This window comes from Heloderma suspectum, chromosome 6, assembly GCF_057233095.1.
Source record: "Heloderma suspectum isolate Gila_16-S chromosome 6, 16-S_ref, whole genome shotgun sequence".
Classification (NCBI taxonomy): domain Eukaryota; kingdom Metazoa; phylum Chordata; class Lepidosauria; order Squamata; family Helodermatidae; genus Heloderma; species Heloderma suspectum.
This window is the reverse complement of record NC_139463.1, coordinates 40,331,122-40,357,858: the sequence shown is the minus strand read 5'-3', so window position 1 is coordinate 40,357,858 and position 26,737 is coordinate 40,331,122. Positions and strand designations below refer to the sequence as shown.

The 26,737-nt window shown below is 44.5% G+C and overlaps 1 protein-coding gene and 1 pseudogene across 2 annotated transcripts; one reads left to right on the top strand and one right to left on the bottom strand.

The window, feature by feature from the left end:
• Nucleotides 1-1,122: 1,122 nt before the first annotated feature.
• POLR3D (RNA polymerase III subunit D) lies at nucleotides 1,123-22,225 on the top strand. Of its 2 annotated transcripts, XM_084804036.1 has the most exons (10): nucleotides 1,123-1,183; nucleotides 4,657-4,719; nucleotides 5,231-5,405; nucleotides 10,049-10,092; nucleotides 10,624-10,775; nucleotides 14,267-14,391; nucleotides 16,343-16,514; nucleotides 17,642-17,904; nucleotides 18,529-18,681; nucleotides 20,540-22,225. In XM_084804036.1, exons 3-10 carry the CDS (start codon nucleotides 5,241-5,243, stop codon nucleotides 20,660-20,662), a joined length of 1,197 nt encoding a protein of 398 aa, XP_084660162.1. In that variant the 5' UTR covers nucleotides 1,123-1,183; nucleotides 4,657-4,719; nucleotides 5,231-5,240; the 3' UTR covers nucleotides 20,663-22,225. The 2 variants fall into 2 exon arrangements, with proteins under 2 accessions (XP_084660162.1, XP_084660161.1); XM_084804035.1 differs by lacking the exon at nucleotides 4,657-4,719.
• A 3,123-nt stretch (nucleotides 22,226-25,348) lies between these two features.
• LOC146340677 (profilin-2 pseudogene) lies at nucleotides 25,349-25,774 on the bottom strand (annotated as a pseudogene).
• Nucleotides 25,775-26,737: the final 963 nt, after the last annotated feature.

Below are 26,737 nucleotides of genomic sequence, written 5' to 3'. Positions count from 1 at the left end.
TGAGTGAAGCCTCTGAGAGGGATTCAGAGGATGGCAACAAGAGAGAGGGCCTTTTTGGTGCTGGCCCACTGATTGTGGAATGCTCTCCCCAGCTAAGCCTGCCTGGTGCCACCACTGTCATCTTTTCATTGTCAGCTTAAGAGTTCTCTCTATTCCCAGGCATTTGATGGGCTATTTAATGCATTAATTGAGTTGTTTATGGTTGTTACTGATGTTTCTGTTGATTTATGGGATAGTAGTATTTTAGTGGATTTTTTTTGCTGTTTTAAATTTTGTATGTTTTAATTTTGTTGTAAGTTGCCTTGCATCTTTTTTGAGAAAAGGGTCTAAGAAATCTAAATAATAATAATGATGATAATGATGATAATAATAGTTGTTGCTGCTGCTGGGTTTGGGTTTTTTAAAACCTTTTTTATAAGATCATTTTAAGAAAACAAAATATGTAACAAAATAAAATATAACAAATATATGTTTAGCTTGTAGTGACATTTTATTAATTTGGTGGGAAAAAAGAAGAAACAACTCTAAAAAAAATAGCAATGAATAGAGGTCAACTATAATTATATTTTTTATTCCAGCACCCAATAAACAGCACTCAGTTATTTTACACAGTGCAATCCTAGACATGTCTACTCAAAAGTGAGACTCATTGAGTTCAATGAGACTTACTCCCATGTAAGGGCGTATAGGACTGCAGCCTTAGTGGACGTCACTAGGACGTCAGACAAGTCCCAGTTCTCAGCTTCATATTCCTCACCCTGGCTAGAGAAATACCACCAACTTTAAATACAAGACAATAAATAAAAACTGCCCCTGACAAAAATGGCTTCGCTGTCTTCCCTCCTCGGGCGGGGAAAAACAACGCCATACATAAGGATATGTGATGCCCGTGCCAAAAATGGCGGATTCTCTGTCTTCCCTGCTTCAGAAAAAAAACAACAACTCCGCACATAGAGATGTACTATGCCCATGACAAAAATGGCGGATTCGCTCCTTTTTTCGGAATCAGCCTCTCCAGAAACGTGAGGATGGCGTTGGACTAAAGTCAGTGCCATTTCCAAAAATGGCCGATGCCCCCTGCGCGCATGCGTGTTGAGAGGGCCTGAAGTCGCCGTCGCCCCTGAGGCGAGCCGGCTGGAGCTTGGCCTGTTCGTGCTGGAGGCCGAAGGCGGCAGCGGCTTCGGTGGGTCGGGAAATGAGGGGGCGATTCCCACGGGGGCGGGGGCTGCCTGTTCTCCCCTTCTTGTGGGGGCCGAGACCATGGCGGAACGAGGGCCAGTGGCTTTGAAGGGCCCCACCGTGGGGTGTGTGTGTGTGGGGGGGGGTCCCCCAAATATCCCCCAGGTAGGAAGCGGGGATCGGCCGACCGGCGGTTCTCTGCCCTAAATTGTTATTCTCCAGATTATGGGGCCTGGTATCTTCATGTCCCGTGCAGTAACAGGCTAACCAAAATCCTGAAGGGCTTAGAGCATTTCCCCTGCGTGAAGAGGCTGATGGGTTTGGGGCTTCATAGTTGAACAGTTTTTAGTCTTAAAGGGGCAAGGAGGAGGGGGGAAAGGTTATTTATGCGTGGTGTGGAGAAAAGGGATCGAGAGAAATCCCCCCCCCCCGCGCGCGCTGTTATTATTCTATTATTAATTTATATCCTGCATTTTTTCCCCCTTGCAAGGAACCCAAGGTGGCTTACATGGCCCTCTTCCTCTCCATTTTATCCTCACAACAACCTTGTGAGGTAGGTCAGGCTGAGAGTCAGTGACTGGCCCAAAGTCACCCAGTCAGCTTCGTGGCTGAGTGGGGACTAGAACCTGGGTCTCCTGAGTCCCAGCCCAGCGCTCTAACCACTACACCACACTGGCTCTGTCATTGTTGTTATGTATGTATGTATGTATTTATTTATTTCCCACCTTTCAGGCGCTTAAGTTGGCATACAGAGTTCCCCTTTCCCATTTTATCCTCAAAATGACACTGTGAGGTTGGTTAGGCTGAGAAAGAGTGACTGAACGAAAGTCACCTGGTGAACTTCATGTTTGAGTGAATTTGAACCTGGGGTGCTCCCAGATGAAGAGGCCCTAGCGCTAACACTTAGCATTGTGCATCTATTCCATCTTTTCTTCTGTAACAGATTTTCCACGGTAAGAAAAAAAAAAAAGAGGGAAAGTGGTGGGAAAACATGGGAGGGTTATGAGTGGAAGATACATTCTGTGAAGGAGGCAGGGTGATGGCACCACAAAAACTTCATCTGGAAGCTGCCATGGGTTTCTCCTGGTGTGGTTGGACACTCTAACCCAGCCTTCTCCAATCTGGTGCCCTCCAGATGTGTTAGACTACAACTCCCAGCATCCCCCAGCCAGTTTGGGGAAGGTTGCACCATTACATCACACTGGCTTTCTACCAGAATGTATGGTCATCCAATGAAACTGATTGACAAGAGATTTAGGAAAGGGGAAATAGAATACTTCACACAGTGCACAATAAATTTATGGGATTCGGTGCCACAAGATGTAGTATTAGCCACTGGCTTAGATGGCTTTAAAAGGGATTAGACAAATCCATAGAGGATAAGCTTATCAATGGCTTCTACTCATGATGGCTAGACAGAACCTCTGGGTTCAGAAGCAGTGTGTCTCTAAATATCAGTTTCTGGGAAGCAACAAAGCTATTGCCTGCTACTTGTGAGATTCCAGGAATCATCTGGCTGGCCGTGGTAGGAAGCAGGATGCTGGACTAGATGTCCCCAGTTCTGGTGCAGGAGGGCTCTTTATGGAGTATATTTTTAAACCAATGGGATGCAGCTTTTATGAGCTGCTGCTTCAGTTATTTTTATTATTTAATAAGAGGATGCCTTTCATTACAACAGGTGGAGTAGGGTATTATTTCTGCTCATGTTGTATTTTTACCTCTGCTTTGGTACATGGTATAAAACAAGTAATTTTGAGCCAAGGGGTTTAAGTTTTTTTTGTTGACCCCACCCTTTACCTGCCAGGCTCTACCCCTGACCTGCCAGAAACTCTGAAGGCTCTGCTCCTGATCAATTGTGAGACATCTGTCTCTGCCTGCTGGCAGGTGTTTTCAGAAGTAGACAACCCTGTTGGGCCACCCATTTGCACTCATCACAACTTTGTACTCATCTCAACTGTGTCCCCGGGAACAAATATGAATTAATGGCAACTATTTACTTAATGTGGGATAATGTAAAGGAGGAGGGGATGAAATTTGACGATACCTTTGAAATGGGGGTGAAATCTGCCCCCTATCCCTGATGATCCCACCGACTGCAGTGTGCATTCTGTTTACTTGATCCTGTAGAACTCAGTAGGAGCAGGCAGAATACTTAGCAGCTCTCATCTGCACTTCTCCATCCTCTTCTGTTTCATGGCTGCACTAGAATGTGGTAGAACCTTGGAACTAACTGTGTGTGTGTCTGTATATATGTGGTTATATTTATGTGATGCTTTCAATGTACATTTTTTGGTTGCTACATCAAACTCTGTACTCATGCAAGGTCTACATAGGTGCCAGTGTCCACCTTCAGGCTGTGACAAACTTGTTATGTGCATCTTCTACCCCACAGTAGATGCCATTTTTGCACCACAGCACTATAGTTACAATGGCTTGCAGCTTCATGTCAGAAGCTGATGGTAGTGGATATACAAAACTGGTTTGCCACAGATTTAAACAGCTGGAAATCAGTGCAAGCAGGCTTTCCTGGAGGTTCCACAGATTGAAGGGGATGTGAGATTGGGCGCTTGGTGGATATGTGTGAGCTGTAATCTCAGTTCCAGGGCCTTGGCTCTTAGATACAACAAATCAGCCATGAAGGGGTATACCTTAAAAACACAGGACATGTAGCAGTTCTAGCTTTTTACTGCAGCTATTCCAGCTGTTTACTGCATGTTATTGGGGTGGGGGCTCAGAACTGCTCAGAGGCAGTTCAGTATTCTCAAGACTCAGAAACCAAATGGCACCTATGTAGACCTTGCATTGGTCTTCCAGTTTTCGTTATGCCAGACTGAGGGAAACCATGGAGATCCTCAGCAAGGAAAAAGAGTCCCTTTTTCCCCATCCCAGTTGTGCATGCATGTCAAGGCACCAAATTAGGATTATGGAAAAGCCACACAGGGACAAGTTGACCCTCTGCAACATGTAATAATAATAAAAATAACAACAATAATGCTCAAAATACTTCAGATGCGTTCTCTTGGTAATTCTTGTAACAAGCTTCTAAGCCTGGAGTCTCTAACATGGCACCTGTAGGCATCAATGTGCCCACAGATACCTCTCTTGACACCCACCAGGCGTGTTGTCCCTCCTGGTGTTTATTTTATTTCTTAAGATTTTTTCATTTGGTTTTTAAAAACCTTTTTAGCTAGCATGTTGCAAAGCGAGGTGCTGCCCTCCAGTGCCATCTTTATTTGGGTTCAAAGGAGTGGTTTTGTGTTTTGGAGCTCATTTTAGTCTCACTAGTTTGCCTTCTAGAAAATGAGTGTTGTGTGACTGCCATGCCCAGCATGGCAGCCATTTTATGAATGGGTAAGGCACCCCCATGGCAACCAGTTTGTGAAATTGCCTGTGACACTCTCAAAATTCCAAATGTGCCCACCAACCCAAAGAGTTTGGAGACGTCTTCTCTAATGTATTGTTATCCTCATGTTACAGATTGGAGGGCTAAGGCTGAGAGAGAATGATTTGCTTAAATTCCCTTATAAATCCATGACCAAGGTGAGATTTGAACTAGGATCTCCAGCTCATAGCTTTTGTCCAATGTTTTTGGGGGATTTAACATTCTACTGTTTCTCACATAGTCTCTCTACAGTTGATGGCCGTTAGTGATGGCCACCAATTTGGATGGCTTTAGAAAGGGGTTAGACAAATTCCTGGAGGAAAAGGCTATCAATGGCTACTAGTCTTGATGGCTATGTGCTACCTCCAGTACCAGAGGCAGTGAGCCTATGTACACCAGTTGCTGGGGAACATGGGTAGGAGAGTGCTGTTGTGCTCATGCCCTGCTTGAGTGTTCCTGGCCAACAGCTGGTTGGCCACTGTGTGAACAGAATGCTGAACTGGATGGACCCTTGGTCTGATTCAGCCTGGTTCTTCTTATGTTCTTATGTACAGTCGCCATAGAAATGTGCTCTTTGCTTAAGAGCATTGTGAGAAGCTGGTGTGCTTGCAAATAAAAAGCCTAGCCTTATTTTAAAGAGCTTTTGGTTATCCTGTTTTCCTTTCACAGATAATTCAAGATGTCAGAAGGGACTTCAAGCAATGATCCTGGGAACCCGGGGGGCATCCGGCCCACGCTTACTTCTGCGCGAGGCCTACTAGGGCGGAGAACCACTGCCCCAATTACTCCAGGCCGCCTGCCTTCCATCCGCTCTCGAGACTTGACCCTTGGTGGGGTAAAAAAGGTAAGTGTCCAGCTTTGAACAAAGAAGGCTGTAAGATTTTTTGCCCACATTCTTAGGAGGCAATTATTAGAGAAAGATTTGAAGGATGCTCTTCTGATGCTAGTCTGATCTGTAATGGAGGTTCCCGTTGAAAAAGGGTCAGGACAATAGACTGGCAGTTGGAATTCTTCATTCCAGCTCATCGCACCAGTTACCTTTGTGGCCTTGGGCAAGTTCTTGATTTTTGTTGATGTTTTGTTTCCTCATCTAGAAAGTGGGAGTAATACTTATCCTCCTATTTCACCAGTAAGGTTTAATTAGTCCCTAATTTAATATTCAAACTGCTACTTATTATATTCCTACCTTTTCTGGTTGCCAGAAGCTGGAGTTAAACAATAAATGATGTGTGGTTTACTCCATAATCTTTTGGCTTTGAACACTTCCTCTAAACCATCTATTACTAGAGAATGTCAGAAATTGGTTTATGGGCTTACAGCACAATTCTATACATGCCTACTCAAAAGGAAGACTCATTAAATTCAATGGGGCTTACTCCTTGGTATGTGGGTATAGGATTTCAGCCTTAGCAGAACATTAGTATCATATGGCACAATTGCAGCTTGTGTTCTTACATGTCTAAAAGCAGTTGCTTTAAATACAAAGGAAATGTTTGAGAAATTACTATACAGGTTGTACTTAATGCCTAAGATCATATTTACAGACCATCATTGCTGTTGGTAGATGTGTTATAGATTTACAGCAGTGGTTTTTGACCTGTGTTCCAGGAACCCTGAAGTTCCTTAGAACTCCTCAGGGATTTTGGAAGAGACACTTACCCATTGCTGTCTATCTCCTTCTGCAGCACACAGCTTGCCCGGGAATGTTGGGTGTGTTCTAAGCTGCACATTTAATGCATAAGGAGTGATGGTGAGGTCCAGCACTCTGGAACTTGCCTTTGAACACTGCAGAGGATTCCAAGGGTTCTGTGGCAGATGAATTTATGTGGAAAGTTCTTTGAAGGTTGAAAGTTCAAACCCCCCAGAGCTAATTATACAGTCACATTTTTGGAAAGACACTTCCAATGGACCCTAAAACCATCCTCTTTGATTATCTGGAAGATCTAGTTCAGTCTGGTCTAGAACAGCAAACATATTAACAAAAGCAGAGATAGAGATTGCTTCCAGATGGAAGAGTATGAAATGCCAACTAAAACATAACTGTTATGGAAAGTTTGGAAGGCTGTGGAAATGGTTAAACTGACCTGTTTGGCAGGGGTCGGTGAGGGAACCGACATGCTAATAGCTTTCATATGAAAGGTATTATGTTTGTTAACTACTGGAACCAATTTGTTGGATACCAAGAAGTTTTCTTTCCATCTTCCTTTTGGTTTGAATACAATGAAAAGGAGCAGTCCCAAGTGATGGAAGCTGGAATAATTCCTGTGTCATTTTAATGCACTCAGTACTACTATCCTGAGTGTGAAAGACAAGGTGGCTTTTATGCCTCCTTGGAAGTTGTACTAGATTAGGGCCTGTACATGTACTGTATATTTTCTGAGCCTGAAATGTAGTTGGACCAGTCCCATGTCAAGCTTTCCTCACACTTTGTCATTCCTGTTTGTAACATGTTTTTCCAACACAGTGTTTTGGAATGCTTGGTAGTTAATCAGATGTTTTAGTCTTTGTCTAGGATGGCTTGCAAATGCCACGCCCACTAGGGATACCTGTAAGGTTGTGATAACACAAGGAAAGGGTACCAGGAAAGGCTGAAAGAATTCTGGGCACTTGATTATCCAGGAGCCCAATATTTGGAATGTTTGTCCAGATTCCAAGATCTAATGATAACGCTTACACAGGAAACTGGCAAGAACTTGGGCATCTTATTGTAGTTCATACAGTACTCAAGGGCTACCTCTGAGTGCTATAGTGCCAGCAAAAGTGCCTGATAAGAAACAGAACAGAAAGGAACTCATCGTTAGCGAGACACCATATCTGTTTTATCCATGTTACCAACATTTGCTGCTTTTCCCATACTATAGATGGAAAACTGAACACAATATGGTGATTTGCCAGTGACTATGTAGTAAGTGAGTGTATGGTTCAGCAGAAGAGTCCAGATTCTCGTATCCAGCCCTTAGACATTACTGGCTGTCAGTACCTTCAGTCGGCATTCATAATTAAAGTGTATATACTAGTTCGGGAAAAAATTTGAACGCTACAGCAGAGTATTATCATGCCAGTGGAGGGAGTGGGGGGCGGGTATGTGTTGCCCAACACCCAACTCCATGCAGTGTAGGCAGTGGGCAAACAGTTACCCAGTAGACTGCCACCACCCCTTAAAGTCCACCTCAGCCTGAGCCAGGGGACTCTCGACCTTTCAGGACACACTTGGGGTACAGAAATAAGGGTTCAAGCAGATACCTTTTATTTCAAGCCCCAAGCCTAAAACTCTAAACAGTAGCAAGAGCAAACAGAAGGCTCTGAATTTAGTACTGAGGGTTAAGTGGAATAAAGCACACACCAACTTTGAAATAAGTATGAAGTTTATTTACAAAAAGGAAGGGGGGAAAGCTATACAAATGTCAGAGAAAACCAGAGAAACCCCTTGGAACAATGCTGCAGGCAAAAATAACAGCAATACCTAAGCCTCTCCTATACTTTACCTAAGTAAAGGTCTTCCAATAGGACAGGGCCCAATCCAGGGTCCCAGAACGCCACAAACCCAGAGGCAAGTTGGCCCAGCTAGACACAGATGAAAATGAAGACTAAGGGTAACAATAGCCTCCTGGCTTTATACCTCCCAGGCTCTTGACAAATGTGAGGTGAGCATCCATAGCCAATCCTGGTCTGGCTGGGTAGTTTCCTAAGACAAGCCTCCTTAGCCAATCACTGGCAGACTGAATAACTTCCTCAGCTTTCAGGAGGGGTGGGTGTGTGCAAAAAGTTTTCACAGTAGCCCAGCTGAAGTCACTCAGCTTAATTTGGCTAGGTCTCAGCTCTGGCCATGACAAGACCTGAAACTAAAACAGCATGAGATAACTCACACAGGTGGTTTTATTAACGTATGCAGGCCCATCTTCATGAAATGGAGTCACTACAAGCAGCTAGACCTCAGGAAGAAAATGGATTTCTTGACAATACTTATATCTTCCTTCTTTCCTCGCCCCCCCCCCCCAAAATACCCTTATTACCTTGGAGACAGATACATCTGTAACCAAGTTTGCATGCCCAGGAAGAATATAGTCCCAGCTGTTTACCTGTAATCAGTGTGGCATAATTACTTTACAGGAACAGATGAACATTCATCTAGTCCAGCATTCTGTTTCCAGATGACTATGGGCACAACAACTGTTGGTGTTTGTCCCTAGCTTTTGGCATTTATGGGAGGTTCCGTTTAGGCTAATATCAGTTGCTTAGGCCTATCCTCTGTGAATGTGTGCACTCCTGTTTTAAAGCCACATAAGCTAGTGAATATTGTTAGCTAGTAACATCATTACTAGCTAGTAAAGTTACATTAGCTAGTAACTTTATGTTGCACAGTACCTGCATTTGCTTATAGTTTGTCCCTGAACCTCAGGCTCCCTTACTGGGCTTCTTGGTGGGCCAGGCAACCCACATTGGAAACCTTTACTTGGCCACAGAGCCTATGTGGTCATAGTGTTGGTGAGCAACAGGTTCAGATCCTTTTAAGAGAGATGGGCTGTCTCTAAACCGCATTCTCCTTTTTGTAAAAACTGGCAAATAAGGCGCTGTGTACTCTGCTTTTTCTTTTTAAAAAAAATCACAATTCTATGCCAAGAAAAACTGGATCTTATTGTTATAAATCTCTTTAGTTTCCAAAAACTGGTTCTACGTTTGATAATCATGGGGGTTGGGGAGCAAAGAGCTATGAGGAGCCTGAAAGACCTGGCGGCTTGAAATCCTAGTGAGCCCTCTTTTGACTTTAGAGATTTATGTCATCAAACATTGACCCCACACTTCAGAAGCTTATCTTGGCAGTGGTAAGGGCTAGGAATTTGCTTTTAAGAAGAGAACGCAAGCGAAGCTTTGCAGGATTCCAAATGTTAAAGCTTTTCCTTGCTCGTACAGCCATTTTAGTAGTGACCTATCTTGCAGAGCTGTTTTGAGGGTTGTGAAGCATTTTCCACCCGAGAAGTGAAATCAAGCAACTGTCCTGTAGCCAAGGCTGCTCTGTGCCAAGGAAATGTGCATGACACAAATGTATACTTATGCAAAATTTGCTTTTGTTGTATAAAGCATGCAATTTGCATGCTTCCTTCTGAACCTATGCTTAAGTATTTGCAGATTTTGGAGTTTGTTTTGGAAAGAGGAAAAGGAATGTGTCAATAATGGCTGCTAGAGATAAATGGGGTGGAAAGCATTATTGAAAGCCAGAGAGAGTCTGGCAGCCATGCAGAGCTGAGAAGCTCCATCCCTTAAATGTTGGAGCCATTTAAAAGGCACATTCTTTCCCTCCTTTTGAAATATATATCTTACAAATACAAAAGCTAGTATCCTTGAGAATCTCAAGCATACTGTAGTCTTGACTTTACAACACTGTGTTCTGTGAGAAATTTCACAAATGCAATCTTGGAAAATGAACCACCTTTACATATATGTCTGAGTTGATGATTCTCATGCTTGCACTCTTCTTCTTTTTTACAGAAAACCTTTGCCCCTAATATAATTAGCAGGAAAATCAAAGAAGAGTAAGTGGCCTTTTGATACTGTCTCTGAGGAGCGGGATTGTGTGAATGAAGAGTCTGTAAATTCAGAGGTGGGGAGAGCTGCTTAGGGCGGTGGTGTGTAGCATTGTCAACAACAGCTCACACTGTACCCTATCAGCCATGTTTACAGGTGATAGGGTCTATTAAAGATCTCAGCTCATGTAGAAAGGGTTTTAGTTTCGCCATCTCCCTAACATGCTAGCTTTTCACATGCAGGGAATCGGTTACATTGAATGGTATTCCAACATGTGATCTCCCATTTGCCGTATAAAGTAGTACAATCCAGGAAGGGCTGTATGACATGCTGTTTCTGCACATTTGAATTGACTCTTATTCATGAAATAGTACATCTAAAGCCCTTGAAGCTACTGATGGAAATTAGCTTGAAAAGCCCTTGAAGCTACTGATGGAAATTAGCTTGGAAATCTCCTGGATATATTGAAGCACATCTTAAGTAATAAGGGTAGGTAATTTTTACCTCACTGTGCTTTGATTTGGTCTGCTTTTGCTTAGGCCAAAGGAGGATGTTTCCATCAAGAAAGAGAAGAAGGAGCGTGATCGAGACCGGCAGAGAGATGGTCATGGACGAGGCAGAGGGAGGCCAGAGGTCATCCAGTCTCACTCCATCTTTGAGCAAGGTCCAGCAGAAATGATGAAGAAGAAAGGTACATGGAAGAATGATGTGAATAATTAGCAAGCGCAAGTCAGCGTCTAACTTTTACTTCCAAATCTTTGCTCATATGTAGCCTCAGTGAGTTCAATTGGGTGGGCTGCCTGCGGCTCCTGCCGCCCCCGAAATTAACAAAAAAAGTCTGTAGTGGTTAAAGACCACCCAAAGTGCCAATCTTCGCTTGTTTGCAAGTGAAATTTGACCCTTTTGGTGCTCTGTAGCCACTGTGGAGTGCCAAAAGGGATTCAGTTAGCTTGTTAACAAGCTAAATTTAACTATTGTAGTATTCTGTAGTGGTATGGAGTGGTTTCTCCACCCATTTTTTTCCTGGAGTTCCCCATGGGCTGTACTGTATGCCACAGGGTGAGAGGAAATCTCCGGGGCAAAAAAGTTCCCCAGACCTCCCAAAGTTGCCTACCCCTGCTTTCTATCTACATTTCCAGTTGGTAAATTAGGAATATTAATTATCTATCTTACAGGGTTGCTATGAGTGAACTATCATAAAATACTCTGCACATTAAAGAGTATTTCTGTAGAAATTCTTAATGATATTGAAGAATATTGGCAAAAGCAAATATTTTGGTTTCTGCCTTCTGTGTAGTATCCTCTTGGGAGTGATATAAAATTGTAAAACCAGCTGCAGTTGTAAATAGAGCAAAAGCTGAATACACATTGGCAGGCAGAGTGAGCAAGTGCACGTGGCAGCTGGGTGCATAGCAAAGAGGATGCTTGATTCCTGCATGGGAAGTATGGTGTGCAGCAAAGCAATTGGGCCACCTCTTTGTCACACATCAGCTGTGACAGGCATTCTTTTGCCCTGCTTGGTGAACTCAAAGGGTTGTATGAACTGTCCTTCAGGGCAGGTCTAAAGCCCTTTCAGATCCAGGACCCACATTTAATCTTAACCTGCACCATGGTATCCAGTTTTAATTTTTTACCGTATATGTCCATCTTTCTCCCCTTTCCCTGTGCTCCTAGGGTAACAAGATCCAGAGGAGCTCAGGGTTCCTGAATATTTAAGTAGTTGTGTAGAAGAGGGAATTTTGGTAAATGCAATTTGTCATGCAGGGGTAGAAAAGCTGTAGGTGCTGTATTTCTCTCTCTCCAAACCATGTATTAAAAGCAAAGGATTACATTGTCCTCTGCGCCTGGTACCCTTTTTGTGGTTTTCTCTTTAGCTTAAGAATAAACATTGAAAGTAAATAGTGGGGTGTGGCTCTACTTGTCCATCCTGACCTATCAGTTGAAGATTGCCTTGAGGTAGGTACATCCGCAACAAGGATTTGAAAGGCTTCTGAAGTGTCTTAGATGGACTTCTGAACTTTGCAGTACACATGCATAGAGGTTGTGGTACTGCACTGACGCCTTCATATCCCGAGCAGCTGATAGTCCAGGAGAGGTTAGCCCAGTTTCAACACAGGTCATGCAGTCTGTATAACTTGTTTTATAATACCAATAGCTAGGGGGAAATAGAACTTTTTTTTGCCAGGGGACCTTTCCTGTCTGCTTTTCATGCTTTTGCTTTAAGGCAAAATGTTAAAATACTACAGTAGACACCTATTCTGTAGACTTGCCTTTAGTGACAGCCGCACCATGTTTAATTGTTCAATATTTGTGTCGCAGTTCAGAAGGGGCAGCATTTTTCACCAAACCAGTGGTATGTAGTTGAGTTTTATTCTTCTCTGAAAAATTAATGTCCACTTAAAAATAGCACTATATGCTGCTCCCTTTTTACACTTACCATCTCAAAGAATGAGGGTCACAATGAATGTGAGTATATAGGGAAGAGAGCGGCTACTACTGGTGCTACCAAAGTTGATGTTGCTGCTTTGTTTCTGTCTCTGGAAATGACTTCCATAAATAAGGGAGCAATCCTATGGCCACTATATGCTGTCTAGAGATCCCTAGGATTTTTTGATTTCTGGGAACCGAGGTCATAGCCATGGCACTGAACGCGGTTTGTAGAAACCACACTCCCCACCCCCTCCCCCTCGTAACCGTCGCAGTTCTCTCCGTGCTGCCCATGTCTCTGCACTTAAAGTGCAGAGACGGTGAAAAGGGGGTGGTCCCAGGGAAGGGAGGAGACCACAGTGCCGTGTGACCTCCTTCCCTCCCGCCTCACAAAGCTGTGGCTAGACAGCCGGAATCAGCAATCTAGCCAAAAATACAGGGCAACCGGAGCATGGAGGCGAGGATTGCCTCCATGCTCCAGCTGCCCTGTGTCGGATACTTGGCAGCCTTTGATTTCGGAGGCTGCCAACTATCCGAATAGCGTAGCACCCTTAAACTACATGGATTTATACAACCAATTGGATACAGTCACATAGCTGTGCAGCATTGACATTTCTGCACTTCAGGAAATTAAACCGCACGTCAATCAAACGTTTAGTGTTCAACAAGAAATAATCTCAATCATATTAAAATAAAGACCAGAATATAATGAAACTGTATGAATCACACATAGATCAACGTTTGCAGCATCATTACATCAAATTATTGAGTTCTTATTAAAAAGATTCATAACCCTGCCGTCCTATTGAAAAAAAAAACACTCAAGGCACTTCACAGTCTTCACATAAAAACAATCTAAAAACTAAGCCAATTTAAAAGAGACGGGGACAGCAGATAAAAAGGCAGTCCTTTAGATAGCATGGTTCTAATGGTCATAACTAGCTCTTGCCTTGGGCCTAGAAGTGGACGAGAAGCCAGCGAAGCTGTTGCAGAATGGGAGACACATGCTGTGTCTAACCACTCCCTTCAAAACTATAGTACGGCTTTCAGAAAAATACAGTGTTTCCAAACATTCTTCAAATGCAGCAGTCCTACATAGGCCACACTGCAGTAATCCATTTGTGATGTGTCACAGTGGCCAGACTGGTTTCTCTAGGAATGAATGCAGCTGGTGCACCAGTTGAAGCTGGGAAATGGCATTCCTGGCCAAGCTGAATCCAGGGGTGCTGGATCAGTGAGTTGCACTGACAGGTAACAACACATTAATCATTGTGCAGCATGCATGGAATGATGTTGCATCATGTGTCCCAAGATATCGCAGAAGGGCCAGGCAGTGAATGCAATGCGTGGAACTAAAAATATTTTAGAAGGGCTGCTGAACGTCACCTGAAGTAGTGGAGCAATTTCAGGAGGAAAAGTGGGAAGTGTGAGAGCCTTAGTTCTACACTTACCTTTTAATTTTAGTAACCATTATATACTGGGCACTGTGTGGCCTAGAAACCTCTTTTTCTTAACCCATCCTTGCTGTCTCCTCTTTGCTTGTACAGTTGAGGCCCTAGCCACACAAAAGCACACCAGTGTCTTCAGTCAGGCCTCGTTGTCTTCATTTTTAATAAATGCCTTGAGCAGGTGACTTTATCGCACGCGCTCCTTTCTGTTGTGGACATCCAACCTAAGTACCCTATAAAAGCAGAGTTACCATTTGTCTTTAGATTTGTGCTGCTTATAACTGTGCCTTTCTTCCTTTCTGTATAGGCACCTGGGATAAGACTGTGGATGTATCTGACTTTGGTCCATCCCACATCATCAACATAAAGAAAGAGAAAAGGGAAACAGATGAGGAGACCAAGCAGATCCTGCGCATGCTAGAGAAGGATGATGTGAGTTTGAGGGTGGCCACATTTGGGACAACAGTCCATGTTAAACATCCCCCCCCCCCCCCCGATGAAGCTTATAATCTTAGCAACCAAACCCTCTAAGTCTTCTGTATCCCTGTTGGAAATGCTGTTGTTTTCATTTTTGATGCATGCCATCGTGGAATCATCTTTGTGACTCTCTGTCTCTCTCACTCACACACACACACACCCTCCACTCCCCTCACACCATTCTCTTCCCATGCTCAAGAAGCTGCTACGTTCTGCTGCATCTTTTAAAATTGTAGTCACCTCTTGACTACAGCAGACTCTTTGCTGCTTTTCTTCTTTTGTTGTAACTTTGGTCTCTAATAATTTGGAATGCCTCTTCAACATTCACGTTTCACGTCTGTCCCTTAGAAGGTATCATCCCCCTTTGTAATCCCTAAATTGGTTTCCTGTCATGCTTCGTATTGGCATCAAAGTTTTATTTCTGAAATTTCTCTGCCTCAAACAGTATCATTTCTCACCTGTTCTTGTTATCTCTGCTTCTCTCAGAACATCTCCTGTCATCTTCCTTCATTTAATCTTACTCTTTTCTCTGGGCCTTCTGTCACGTTAGCCCTTTTACCTTTTCCATGAGTCTCCTCTTAAATATGGGAATAGTAGCATTGTACCCTATTGCGAAGCTGTTGTAAACAACTCTCCGCTCTAGGCTGCAATGTGGGGATAACTCTGTTGGACTCCAGTGACCCTATCCCCTCTACTGTCAATCCATTACCTCCTTCCCCTTTCCCACTTTGCTTTATTTAGATTATAAATCATCCAGGCAGGGGATGTTTTGCTTCTGCATTTGTTAAATAGTGTAGCACACTATGACTAGTGAATGTGGAGTAGCCACAGTTGTTGTCATTGTAGTAAAATGCTTTGAAAGCATTGGACTCTCAAAGGTATATGATTATTTCACTTTAAGCAGAGGGAGACCCATAAATAATCAAACTGAGCATCAGGAGGAAGAGGCAGTGAGGTGGAGCTTTTGTAGCAACCTGATGAATCCTAGAGGAGCTCAATCACTGTCTTGCCCCTGGAAACTCTTGGAGAGATCAAGAAAGGTCCCAGCAAATTTTAAGGAGCTTTCCCAATCCATCCATCAAGTGATGCACTGCTACTGGTTGGGTCTGAATAGTTATGTACATTGCTTTTTCACTGAGGTGGTAACCCTGTGTCTGGGCTGTACCATTTCAGACTGGAGATGCGGGTTCACATGATTGAATGCTCTTCCATACAAAATTGTTCTCTCTACATAGAAAACAAGCATGTGAGGGAGAAGGCTGGGCTAGAACCCTAGTCTCTGGTCATGCCAGTTTTCTGTTTAGAGGGAATTATTTTATATGGAAAAGCTTTCATTCATGTGAGCCCCCATCTGCAATCTTAAGTGGTACAGCCCAGTCGCAGTAGTAGCTTCCTCTCTGTGGAATTCATTTCTCAGGGAACCCTGCCAGAGTCACATTGTCATGGTGTTTAGAAAGCTTGAGAAAACTATGTTGTTTTGGCAGGTGTTTGTGGCCCTCAGGTGTTGATGCTGCAAGTGTGAACTAGTCTAAGTTGATTAGTTTCATATGCAAGTGCTTCAGCTAACTGAAACTGGATATCCTTGTTTGCAGGGTGATCTTGTTTTCTTCATTTTCTTCCTCCAGGTTAAAGTTGTTCCCTTTCTTGTGTGTCTCTTTGAGACAATGGCTGGGGGCACCAGGGAGTTGGGGGAGGGGTGCTTTAGGAAGCCTGAACTTGAGAAATTACTTCTCTGCACAGATGACATGTTGTTAGCTGTTGATGAACTATTAAGTGAAATCTGAGGCTACAATGAGACGACATCAGGGGGTATGTGTGTCTGCATCCCTCCATATATAATGCTTGAAAAAAAAGAGGAGACAATCATCTTTAGCACTTTCTTTCTCTCCTGTTCTTCTGGTGCCAGTTCCTTGATGACCCAGGCTTGAAAAATGACATCCGGAACAAACCAGTTCAGCTGCCTCTGGCCCATTCAGGCTGGCTGTTCAAGGAGGAAGGTGATGATCAAGAGGATGTCAAGCCTTTGAGCTCCAGCCCTAAGGAGGAGGAGATGGAAGTAGATGCATCTTCAGTGAAAGGTAGATGGTTCAAATCAGCCAGGGGCAGATGGGTCTACAGAGAACCCCTCTTTGGATTATACCATGAGGCATTAATGTCTGAGGTCTTGCTGTGTCCTCTCAGACAGATATTTCCTAGATGCCATGAAATGAACCTGCAGATGCCCACCTCCTCATTAGCCAAGGCTCTAACTGTTTGGGCAGGAGATTCAGGAGACGAAAGAAAGTAGTTCCTATGCAATTTTCTGTCACAAGATGTGGTGATGGCCACTGGCCTAGACAGCTTTAGAAAGGATGACACAAATCCATAGTCGGTCGTAGGTCTGTCAACAGCTGTTGTTGCTGATAATTAGATAGGACCATTAGCGTTGGAGAAAGTATGTCTTTGAGTACCACTTTCTGGGGTCACAAACTGTGTGTGTGCACGTTTGGGCAGGTCAGGGGGAAGTATCTGTTGTCATCTTGCCCATCTTGCGGGCATCCCAGAGGCATCTGGCTGGCCGCTACTAGAAATGGGGTGCTGAACCAGATGGACCCAGCAGGATTGCCCTACATTATTAGCTGAGCTATTTCCTTCTGCATTGAGGTGCAGCTTTGCTGTGTGTGGTCTACTCAGGATACATTTAATCAAAAGCAAATCCTTCTACCCCACAGCACCTCTGGCCCAGTGCATCTTCCTGCTCTTAATACCTGCTCACAGCATGTTATAATGACAGTTTGCTTTTTCTGCAGCTTGGCTATGAAGGATGCAGTATAATGGTTGAAAGTGTGAGCTGGATGCTCACACCTCAGATCTCTGCTTAGCCCTGAACTTGTAGGGTGGCTTTGAGGAAGCTAACAGCCTGGACAAGGGATTGGGAATATATAAGAACATAAGATGAGCCCTGCTGGATCAGACCAAGGGTCCACCTAGTCCAGAATTCTGTTCACACAGTGGCCAACCAGCTGCTGACCAGGAACCCACAAGCAGGACATGAGCACAACAGCACCTTCCCACCCATGTTCCCCAGCAACTGGTGCACATAGGCTCACTGCCTCTGGTACTGGAGGTAGCACATAACCATCAGGACTAGTAGCCAATGACAGCCATTGATGTGACACCTCATCCCTGCCAACTCTATCATCCTGACTCTTGAGTCTTTTCCCAGTGAAAGAGGAGCCCCACGATGAAGAAGAGCCCCCAGTGGCCCTCAAACCAGCTCCTGCAAAGGCACCGCCTCCCTTCCCCCAGGATGTCTCCGTGGCAGAGCTGCTGCAAAGATTGAGCCTCTGCAAGGAGGACGAGTTGCTCTTTCTGCAGCTGCCAGATACACTGCCAGGGCAGCCACCCACCCGGGACACCAAGCCCATCAAAACAGAAGTGCAGAATGAGGACGGGCAGATGATGGTAATAAAGCAAGAGAAGAACCAGGTATGGGAAGACTTACTCCTATTGGAATAAGAAGTAGCATAGAACTGGATAGGATTTCACTGGGCATGTTGCTAAACTAAAGGCCATAGGGAGGGAAGTGGGAATGGAGAAAAACTGCCTAATGTAGTGCTGGACACAGAGCTTTCTTCCTTATATTTAAGAATGTTTCTAGCCCTTATGGTTGCAAAGATATACTTAAAAGTGTGTGGGCAATGTGTGGTGGTACATCAGAAACCAGAGGCCTTGCTGCCTACGTTTTCCAGTGGTGGCGGCTTTGTCACTGCCCTACTTTTAGCTTCCTGCCCCAGCCCATGACCAGAAGAAGCAGAATAAAGTGTATAAACTAAGAAAGAGCTCAAACTTGCGTAATATGCATTACATAATGGTCTCAGGGCTCTGCTTGTCTTGCTGAGGCACAGAATTCTGATTTCATTTTAATTATTTTTGAACACAGAGTACAGACAACTCTGGCAATAGAACAGTAAAGGCATAGAGACCTGACAATCTGTTTACACTGGCTCTCAACTCTTGGGGGCACAAGGCAGTTCCTTATTAGTGCAAGATTGGTTCCCCAAAAGAAGAGGGGCTGCTTGCAACGTTGTCTCACTCTGTTTGTCTTTTCAGGAAGCCAAGGAAGCAGAGAACATCTGTACCCTGGGGGACCTGTCTGAAGGGCAAGTGGGGAAGCTGCTGATCCGCAAATCAGGGAAGGTGCAACTAGTTCTGGGCAGAGTGACTCTTGATGTGACCACAGGGACTCCCTGCTCCTTCCTTCAGGTATAGCTTGCTCAGAAAACATATATTCTGTTTATTATAGCAGTGCATGATCTTCCTTTAAAATGCAAGTTCTCTGCTGGTGAGTTAGTGGAACCTCCATGTTCAGGGACAGTGTACCTCTGAATCCTAGTTGCAGGGGGGCGAGCAATTAGGAAGGGCTATTGTCCTGTTTGTGGGCTTCCCAGAAGCATCTGGCTCACCATGTACTGGCTGTAATAACTGTAATAACTTTTTACACTTATTAATAATAGTAGTAATAACTTCCCTTAAAGGAAGAATCGTCATGACTTGGTCTGGCCCTGGCCTCTGTACTGAGACCAGATGGTTCTGAGCTGTTTCATGTCACATCTTTCGGGCGTGCACCTAATAAATATAGAGTGTGAAAGAGACAACCTAGACATGTTTGCAAATGCACCTATCAAAGAAGTGTGCTCAGTCAGAGAGTCTGCATTGGCTACAGCTCCTTGTCAAGTGTCAACTGGGTGCCAGAGCTGGGTTTGTTGGCTATATAATGCAGGGGTGGGCAGAAAGTAGATCTGGATCTAGTAGTAGATCTCTGGGTGATTTCTAGTAGATCAGCAAGGATTTCTGACTCCCAACTGCTTAACAAATAGCAGCAACAAAATAACTCTCCCCACCCTAAATTAATACTGCTGAAATGAAGACAGATTGGGGTAACCAGGAGTGGATTTTTGTGTAGAAAGATGGAGCTCCTTTCAAGTTCCGGTACTCAAACATTCCTGCCCTCTGCTTCTCTGGCAGCAGGGGAGGGAGAAGAAGAGGAGATGCTGCAGGCAGCAGCACAGGGGAGAGGGAGAGAAGAAGAGGCAGTCCCGCCGCTGCCCAGAAACAGAAGACAGGTGGCAATAAATGCTGCTGTGGTGGGGGCGGGGGGGACAGTGAGTCCCCCGGAAACCCTGGAGTCTCAGTAGTTCCCTGATGCCAACCCCTGATGCAAAATGGTTCCTAAGAAGTGGCCTCTGGGCATCACCCTATTGGTAATTGGGAACAGGTTCAAGCTTCTCAATACAGGAGCCACCAAAAGCTTCCATTAAGGATTTGGCTGCCTGTTTCCCCAGTGAGCCTCCATTGAATATCCTAGATTATTCATAGAATAGAAGGGTTGGAAGGGGCCTACAAGGCCATCGAGTCCAACCCCCATTCCTGGAGGAACCAAAACCGTGAGACCTAAAGAAAAGTCTGTAAGAATCACTACCTTAGGGGCTGCCTGCTTCCCCACATCCCATCATTATCCATACAATTAGCAGAGAGCACCCTCTTGATGCCACTGCCTGTATGGTTAGGAAGTTGGGGAATCTTTGGCAGACTGCCAGGGAATGTAATTTTGATTCACAGAGCCTAGTTGGGGATCTGTTATAAGATTTGGGAGAAGTTAAGCAAGTGGGGGTGGTTATTAACTTTCTCTGTTGTGTTGTATTTTTAATATCATGGTGTTACCAGCCCTGAGCCTGCAGGATAATGCTGGGACACAAGTTCAGATAGTCAGATGTCCCAAGACATTTAGGTGCCTGAGATGGAATGCCCAAATGTCACATCCGCTCCCACTAAATAACATGGCGCATGATCCATCAGGAAGTTCTTCCACGCAAACCTTATTTAAAGGAATGGGAGCTGCCCAGATTTCAATGGAGAACTTGGTAGATTATGCTCCGTGGGTCAGATCTCCCACCCTGTGGTTCTTGATGGCACTTAGAATTCCCGTGAGGCGGCTGCCTCCCCTTGCCTCTTGGGAGGAATGCCTCTTCAGAATTGTGTCCTTGGCCAGCTACAAGTGTTACTTTATTCACAGCAGTGGGGAGGATTTAGTAATAACAACTTTCTCTCTTGATCTTGGAAGGAACTTGTGTCGGTGGGCATCGGAGACAATAGGAGTGGCGAGATGATTGTCCTGGGCCATGTGAAGCACAAGCTAGTCTGTGCTCCAGATTTTGAATCCCTGCTGGAACAGAAGCATCGATAACAAGAGAGAGAATGAACTGTGGCAAAGGCCTGTGCCAAGTTTGCTGGCCCTTCCTGGAAGTTCCTTATAAACAACAGCAACTTGGACTGTCCAGAAGTGCCTTTATCTTAGGCTGATGAACACCAAGCTGTTCCTAAGAAGACTCTCCTAGAAGGATCAGCCACACTGCAGTGGAGTAGAACAGTGTGATATCTTGCTGCGTTAGGATCTATAGAGCTGTAAACCCTCCCATGAGATATGCTCTAATAGCAGCAGAAACCAAGGTGAGGGTGCATCCTTCCTCACCGGTCTAGTTTAGAAGCAACTTCCTTTATAGAGGAAAAGACTTGTACTTGAACATTTGTACTGGCTGTAGTGAATTAACTCAGTGCAGTACCTGCCAGACACTGGAGGGGGGCAGGGGAGGGGTGTCAGGTATGAGAGTTGGAGCAGAAGTTGGCTGTGCCGATGAACAAGGAGGATGCCCCCATTCCAAATCTCTGTAGGAGATCTTATTCCTATTACATGCTGGTAATAGGAGTAAAGGGAGATGAAATGGGGGTGAGTGGATGCATTCCCAGGCAGCAGAAACCTGTCTGTTCTTCAAGGCTGTGGGGTCACCCTGTTGCACCTTCCACACCCGGAGGCCTGATGTCCAGCTCCATCAGGCATTTCATGAAATCGTTCCTATAGTTTTCCCTTATCTTTAAACAGCTACTAAGTGTGTTGCATACATATTGTTAAGATATCTTTAAAAATGTAAGATTTTAAAAGAAAAACAGGGTTTGGTTTTTGTTATGCCTATAATTGCCAGTTCATGTATGCCAAAAGCACACAGGCTTCCTTAGAGATACTATAAAATCATGTACAGGGAGGGAAAGAAGAGTGTTACCCCTTCTCCCCAGTCTTGCTTTTGTTCCTGTCTGCCTGAAATTGACCGCAGTGCCTGTAGTCCTTGATCAAGGATTCATGCAGTGGTGAGAATGATGGTAAAGATGCTGGAAGTGGGCTAAGCTTACTTTCCCTTGTGTCTGCCCTGTTTTGTCCACCAGCATATAAAACAGATTGTGGCTATAACAGTCTTGGATTTGGGAATGAAGACAGTACCAAAGATCGTGCCAAAATAAATGTGCCACTGATACTATTTTGGGGGTTGAATGTTTGCGTTTTAACAAACTTTGGCTTAGAACTGCCACCTTCACCCCCTTGCCCGCTTTTTGTCTGCAGGCACAATGACAAGAAAGTTGTGATTCATTTGTTTATAATGCCTGGGAAAAACAGGACAACGCTTCTTTAGGGATTTCTCCAGAGCAGCAATTGAAGTCTATAGTATTCTGCAAAATTTTATTTATTTTTTAAACCAGAGAGATTGGAAAATTATAGGCGCCTGATAAAACACCTGTCTACAATACGAAGTGTTAGCACTCCTGAAACCAGTTCCCTGTTCAAGCACTGCTCTTCAGTAGGAACGGTCTTTTATTTGATCATTATGAAGCAAAACTTTGGATTGCTGTGGTTTAGTGGCAGAGTTGTTGGACTCCACCTGGTGGCTGTGTATCTGTAAATAAAAATGGACTGAAGTGACTCCTTGGCTTTGCATACCACTCATGAACTCTGTCATGTTTAAAAGCTTATGCATGGTGTGGAGAAAGTGGATAATGAGAAGTATTTCTTCCACTGGGGTCACCCAATGAAGCTGATTGGCAGGCAATTCAGAACAGGCAAAAAGGAAGTACGTAACACAAAGTTCATTTATGGAATTAACTGCCACAAAATGTGGTGACAGCCACTAACTGAGATTACTTTAAAAGGGGGTAACTTATCAATGGCTAGAAGTCAAGATGGCTGTATATGCGGCCTCCAGATTCAGAGACAATGTGCTTCTGAGTACTAGTTGTGGGGGAACTACAATGGGAAAGGGCTGTTGCCGTTATGACCTGCTTGTAGGCTTTCTGGAATCATCCAGTTGGCCACATCTGGTTGGGAAACAGGATGCTGAGCAGAGATACATAATTCAAAACTGCAAACCAAAATTCCATGATAAGATTCTGTAGATTCCTCAGAAGTAGAAACCAATGCAAGTCACAGTGCTTATGCAAATACCTGATTAATAGAAAAAAATGGACACATTAGATTGTGGGGCCATAGTAGTGTAGCATATTTAGGACAGTGCTGCCTGTGCTAGACTTGGGTAGTTGTAATTGGAAAATTAGGTAATAGTGAAGGGCAGGAGTAGTTGAGATTGGTGGTCAGCAAGCAGATAGAAGAAAGAGTAGCAATGGAGGTCCATGGCAAGACCAAGACTCTCCCCACCGTTTTGGCTGACGGTTAAAAGCCACGATCCATACCTTAAGCAGGCATTTTTATTTATTACATTTATATCCCACTTTTTTTTTCCTCCTTAAGGAACCCAAGGTGGCATACATAGTCCTCCTCCTCCATTTTATCCTCACAACAACAACCCTGTGAGGTGGGTTGGGCTGAGAGTCTGTGACTCGCCCAAAGTCACCCAGTGAGCTTCCATGGCCAAGTGGGGACTAGAACCAGGCATTTGGGGGTGGGGTGGGGGAGAGGAGTTAATGGAAGTGCCAAATCTTGCAATTCAAGTAACAATTATGGCTATTAAGAAAACCAGTGTCCCTTAGTCCTGATACCTGTGGGTAGCTGTACAGATAAATATTCTCCACCTGTATCTGGCAATGGGAACTTTGCCTATGTTTCCTTGCGAGAAAGAACCCTGGGTCAAAGCTAAGATTTTGGGTCTGCCCTGCAGTTTTAGGCCAAGGAAAGTCAGATAGTGAGCAGTTTAGGTCAGAATTGAGTGATCATTCCTTGCAAGCATCCTGTAGTGGGTAGGCAGAGTAGGGTTATGCAAATTAGGAGTGGAATAAGACAGGATATTGGAAAGTAAGTGTGTGTGTGTGTGTGTGTGTGTATTTTTTAACTTTGTAAGCCACTTTGAAGGCCTACAGGTGGGAAAGTGGTCTAGAATTACTAAGCTAAATACAAATAAAGATGGGCAGCAGAGAAAATGGAACTGGGGGTGGAACAAACTAGGAAGTTTTTCAGGATGTAGTAGAGGAGAAGCCATACGCAAACAGAGCTTTGGGGAGGAGACAGGCATGGATGGCAGCAAAAGTGGGCCTGAACTGCAGGAGCAGTCGATATGGTAGGGTCAGGGTTGCCCTGGGAAGGTCCAGAGTAGCAACTGGGAAGTAAACAGGGTGGTCGATGAGGGCATACTTGGACAGCAAAGAATGGCGGGTTCAAACTCTTCTTGGGAAAATGCACGTTCTAACTTGTGATTAGCATGGTCTCCTTGGGCTATTTCTATTGAACCATTATCTGGTTTCATTGTCTGCAGACAGCAGTTTAATTCCATCTCCCCAACTTGTCATTCTATACTTATGAAAGTTGACTTTCTCTGATAGGCTGCATGTAGTGTTGACACAGTTGTTGTTATTTACATTTATATCCTGCCTTTTTTCCTCCAACGAACTCAAAGCGGTATACATAATCCTCCTCCTCCATTTTATCCTCACAACGACAACCCTGTGAGGTAGGTTGGGCTGAGAGTTTGTGACTGGCCCAGAGACACCCAGTGAGCTTCCATGGCTGAGTGGGGGCTAGAACCCGGATAGTCTGACTCCCAGTCCAGCACTCTAGCCACTACACCACACTGGCTACACCACAGTTATGAAGAGGAGTCTGTGAGATTTGTCTTGCCCTTCTCACCAAGGCCTGTATGTGTGTGTGTTTTCATCTCCACCTTACCTGGTCCTTTTGTTCTTTGCAGTTAAAAGGCAAAGAGAATACTGTAATAATTTATTAATGGGTTAAACTGAACTTGCAGTGTCTCTTTAATGGTGCTCCACAACAAAACCTAAATGCTTCATCTGATGGCAGCTTTAGCTGCTAATTTGATTTCAGTTCATCATTTTAGTCCAAAGGCATTTCAGGTTTCTCGGTTCTGCTGCAGTTTGGAGGAAGACGCCTGCTTGCAGTGTCCTTCAGCCTGGATGGGCATCAGCCTTATGGGGATGTGCCAGTACTTGCTTTGATTTAAAATAATTATTTCTTGATATAAATAATGTAGAAAGTGCTGAATCGACCCTTCCACCCCATGACAATTTTCTCTCCACTTGTCTGACTGCTGATTTCACCAATGCCCTGTTTATTTCAAGTGTTTGATGGTTCTGCATATCTGGATGGACCAGCAACATCCCTCTAACAGTAGCAAATGGCAAGCAAACGATGCCCTCTAAAGAGGCTTTTTAATAGTGATGTTCCCTTGTCCCAACAACAGTGCTTAATCTCTCTGGTTAATTGCTTTACAGTGTCCTTTACAAGAGAAACTTGTTTCTCTTGCTAAGTATTGGGGCAGTGGGCAGTGAAGTTGGAGGGCATTCTAAACTCTGTTTCTTTAATTATATATATAATATACACGTTTACTGTCGTGATTCTGGTTCCGCTGCTTGCTGTGTTAGATGCTTGGTGACTGCCTGGCATGGCCCACTGAGACGCCACCATTTCACTAACACTCCTATGGGACTTGAGCTCCCCTTCCAGCAGTTAATCAGGATTCTCCTTTCAAGCATGCCTCACAATAGGGGAGGTACAGGAGGGAGAGGAAAATGTCACCATTTGGAAGTTGTACTGGTAAAGGAGGGACATGCAGCCGGTGTAGTGCTCACTTATGTCACATGTTTATTGATGAAAGTTGTCTTTGATGTACCGGGCTGTCTGAAAAGCCTTCATATTCAGTGTCCCTCCCTGAATCCCCTTCTGGCCAATGAGGATTAGGCACACGGGGTTGACTAGGACTACAGCGATGGCACGGGTGCCATTGTCTCCATAGAGCTTGGTCCGCAGATCCATTGTGTGCTGATGGGCATCTGTATAGAGATTGTCACGTATGACGAGGCACTTGAAGCCACCCAGGGTCAGTCCCTGGGTGAGGAGAATATCTCTGTTCCTACCGAGGAGGGCTTGGATCTCTGGCTTGGTCACTCTGGCCAAGATGCCACCTTGGTGGGCACGTAGGAGCTGCTGTTGAGCTATAGAGACAACTGCTGCATCCCAGCACAGACCATCTCTCATGAAGCTGTTGATGTATCCCTGCCAGACAGTCATCTGGTGATTGAGCAGTTGTAGTTTGGGGCACCCTGCAACCAGTTTAGAAGGTGGGGCGAAGAAAGGCTAATGTTAGTCTTTTATAACGTCTTGTTTGGGTGTTGCTCTTCAGATGAGCAGGATCTGTGAAGGGTGCTTTCTGTCCATCACTCAACGTGCCTTGTCCTGGGAAAATGGAGTATTTCAGGTTAGGAGGCGAGGATGCTGATGCTTGCTTAGTGGGTGCGTTTCCTTCCAGCGTTGATGTACATGTCTTTTGGTGACTGGGCCAAGGAGAGCTTGGAGTTGGGTTTTGGACTCCAAAATCCTTCAGCAGGGTCCTCAATACCTCCCCTGGTGGTAGCCACCGCAAATGCTTAACTTCTTTTCATGGCCTTTGTGCGCTTTGTTCTAGAACTCCAGCAGCAGCAGAGCCTTCCTGCTGGCTGTGATGTCATAATGGGTCACTTTCCTGGACAAATCAAGTCGGCCCTCTTTGCTTCATGTGGGTTGGTGTCACCTTCTGTTGGCTTAGCTCTATGCATCCCATCGTATTTTCTTAGTCAGTGAATGGTTACAGATAATCATAATGGTTGCCAGGCATCTGCTTTGTACATGTGTGATAAAATTCTCCTTATCACTTGGCAGGAAGATGTAGTCAAGGGATAGAGTAATTTCCTCAAAATGTAGTGCAAAAGGCCTTTTTTGTTAATGTTGGGGCATCCGGTTGAAAAATCAGCTTGAGAACAATGATTTTCCAATTCAGGATGGTCAAATCAGTTTTGAAAACTAGACTCTCAAAAACACACTAAAAATGCCTTTTTCATCACTTTCTAGACCATTTCTAAGAAATAGTTGCCTAGACTAATACGGATGCCTGGCTTACTGAGTGATCACATGGTAAGCTGCCTCTAGGTAAGGTATGTGTATCTTCCCAGAGTCTCTCCTTAACCTTTCCATTCTTGACTTTCTCTGGTTGCCCAG

Coding starts and splice junctions, on each gene's coding strand:
- POLR3D (XM_084804035.1), top strand. CDS start 5,241: ATGTCAGAAGGGACTTCAAGCAATGATCCTGGGAACCCGGGGGGCATC. Junction 10,093..10,623: donor AGCAGGAAAATCAAAGAAGA/GTAAGTGGCCTT, acceptor GCTTTTGCTTAG/GCCAAAGGAGGATGTTTCCA. Junction 18,682..20,539: donor CTCCCTGCTCCTTCCTTCAG/GTATAGCTTGCT, acceptor TGATCTTGGAAG/GAACTTGTGTCGGTGGGCAT.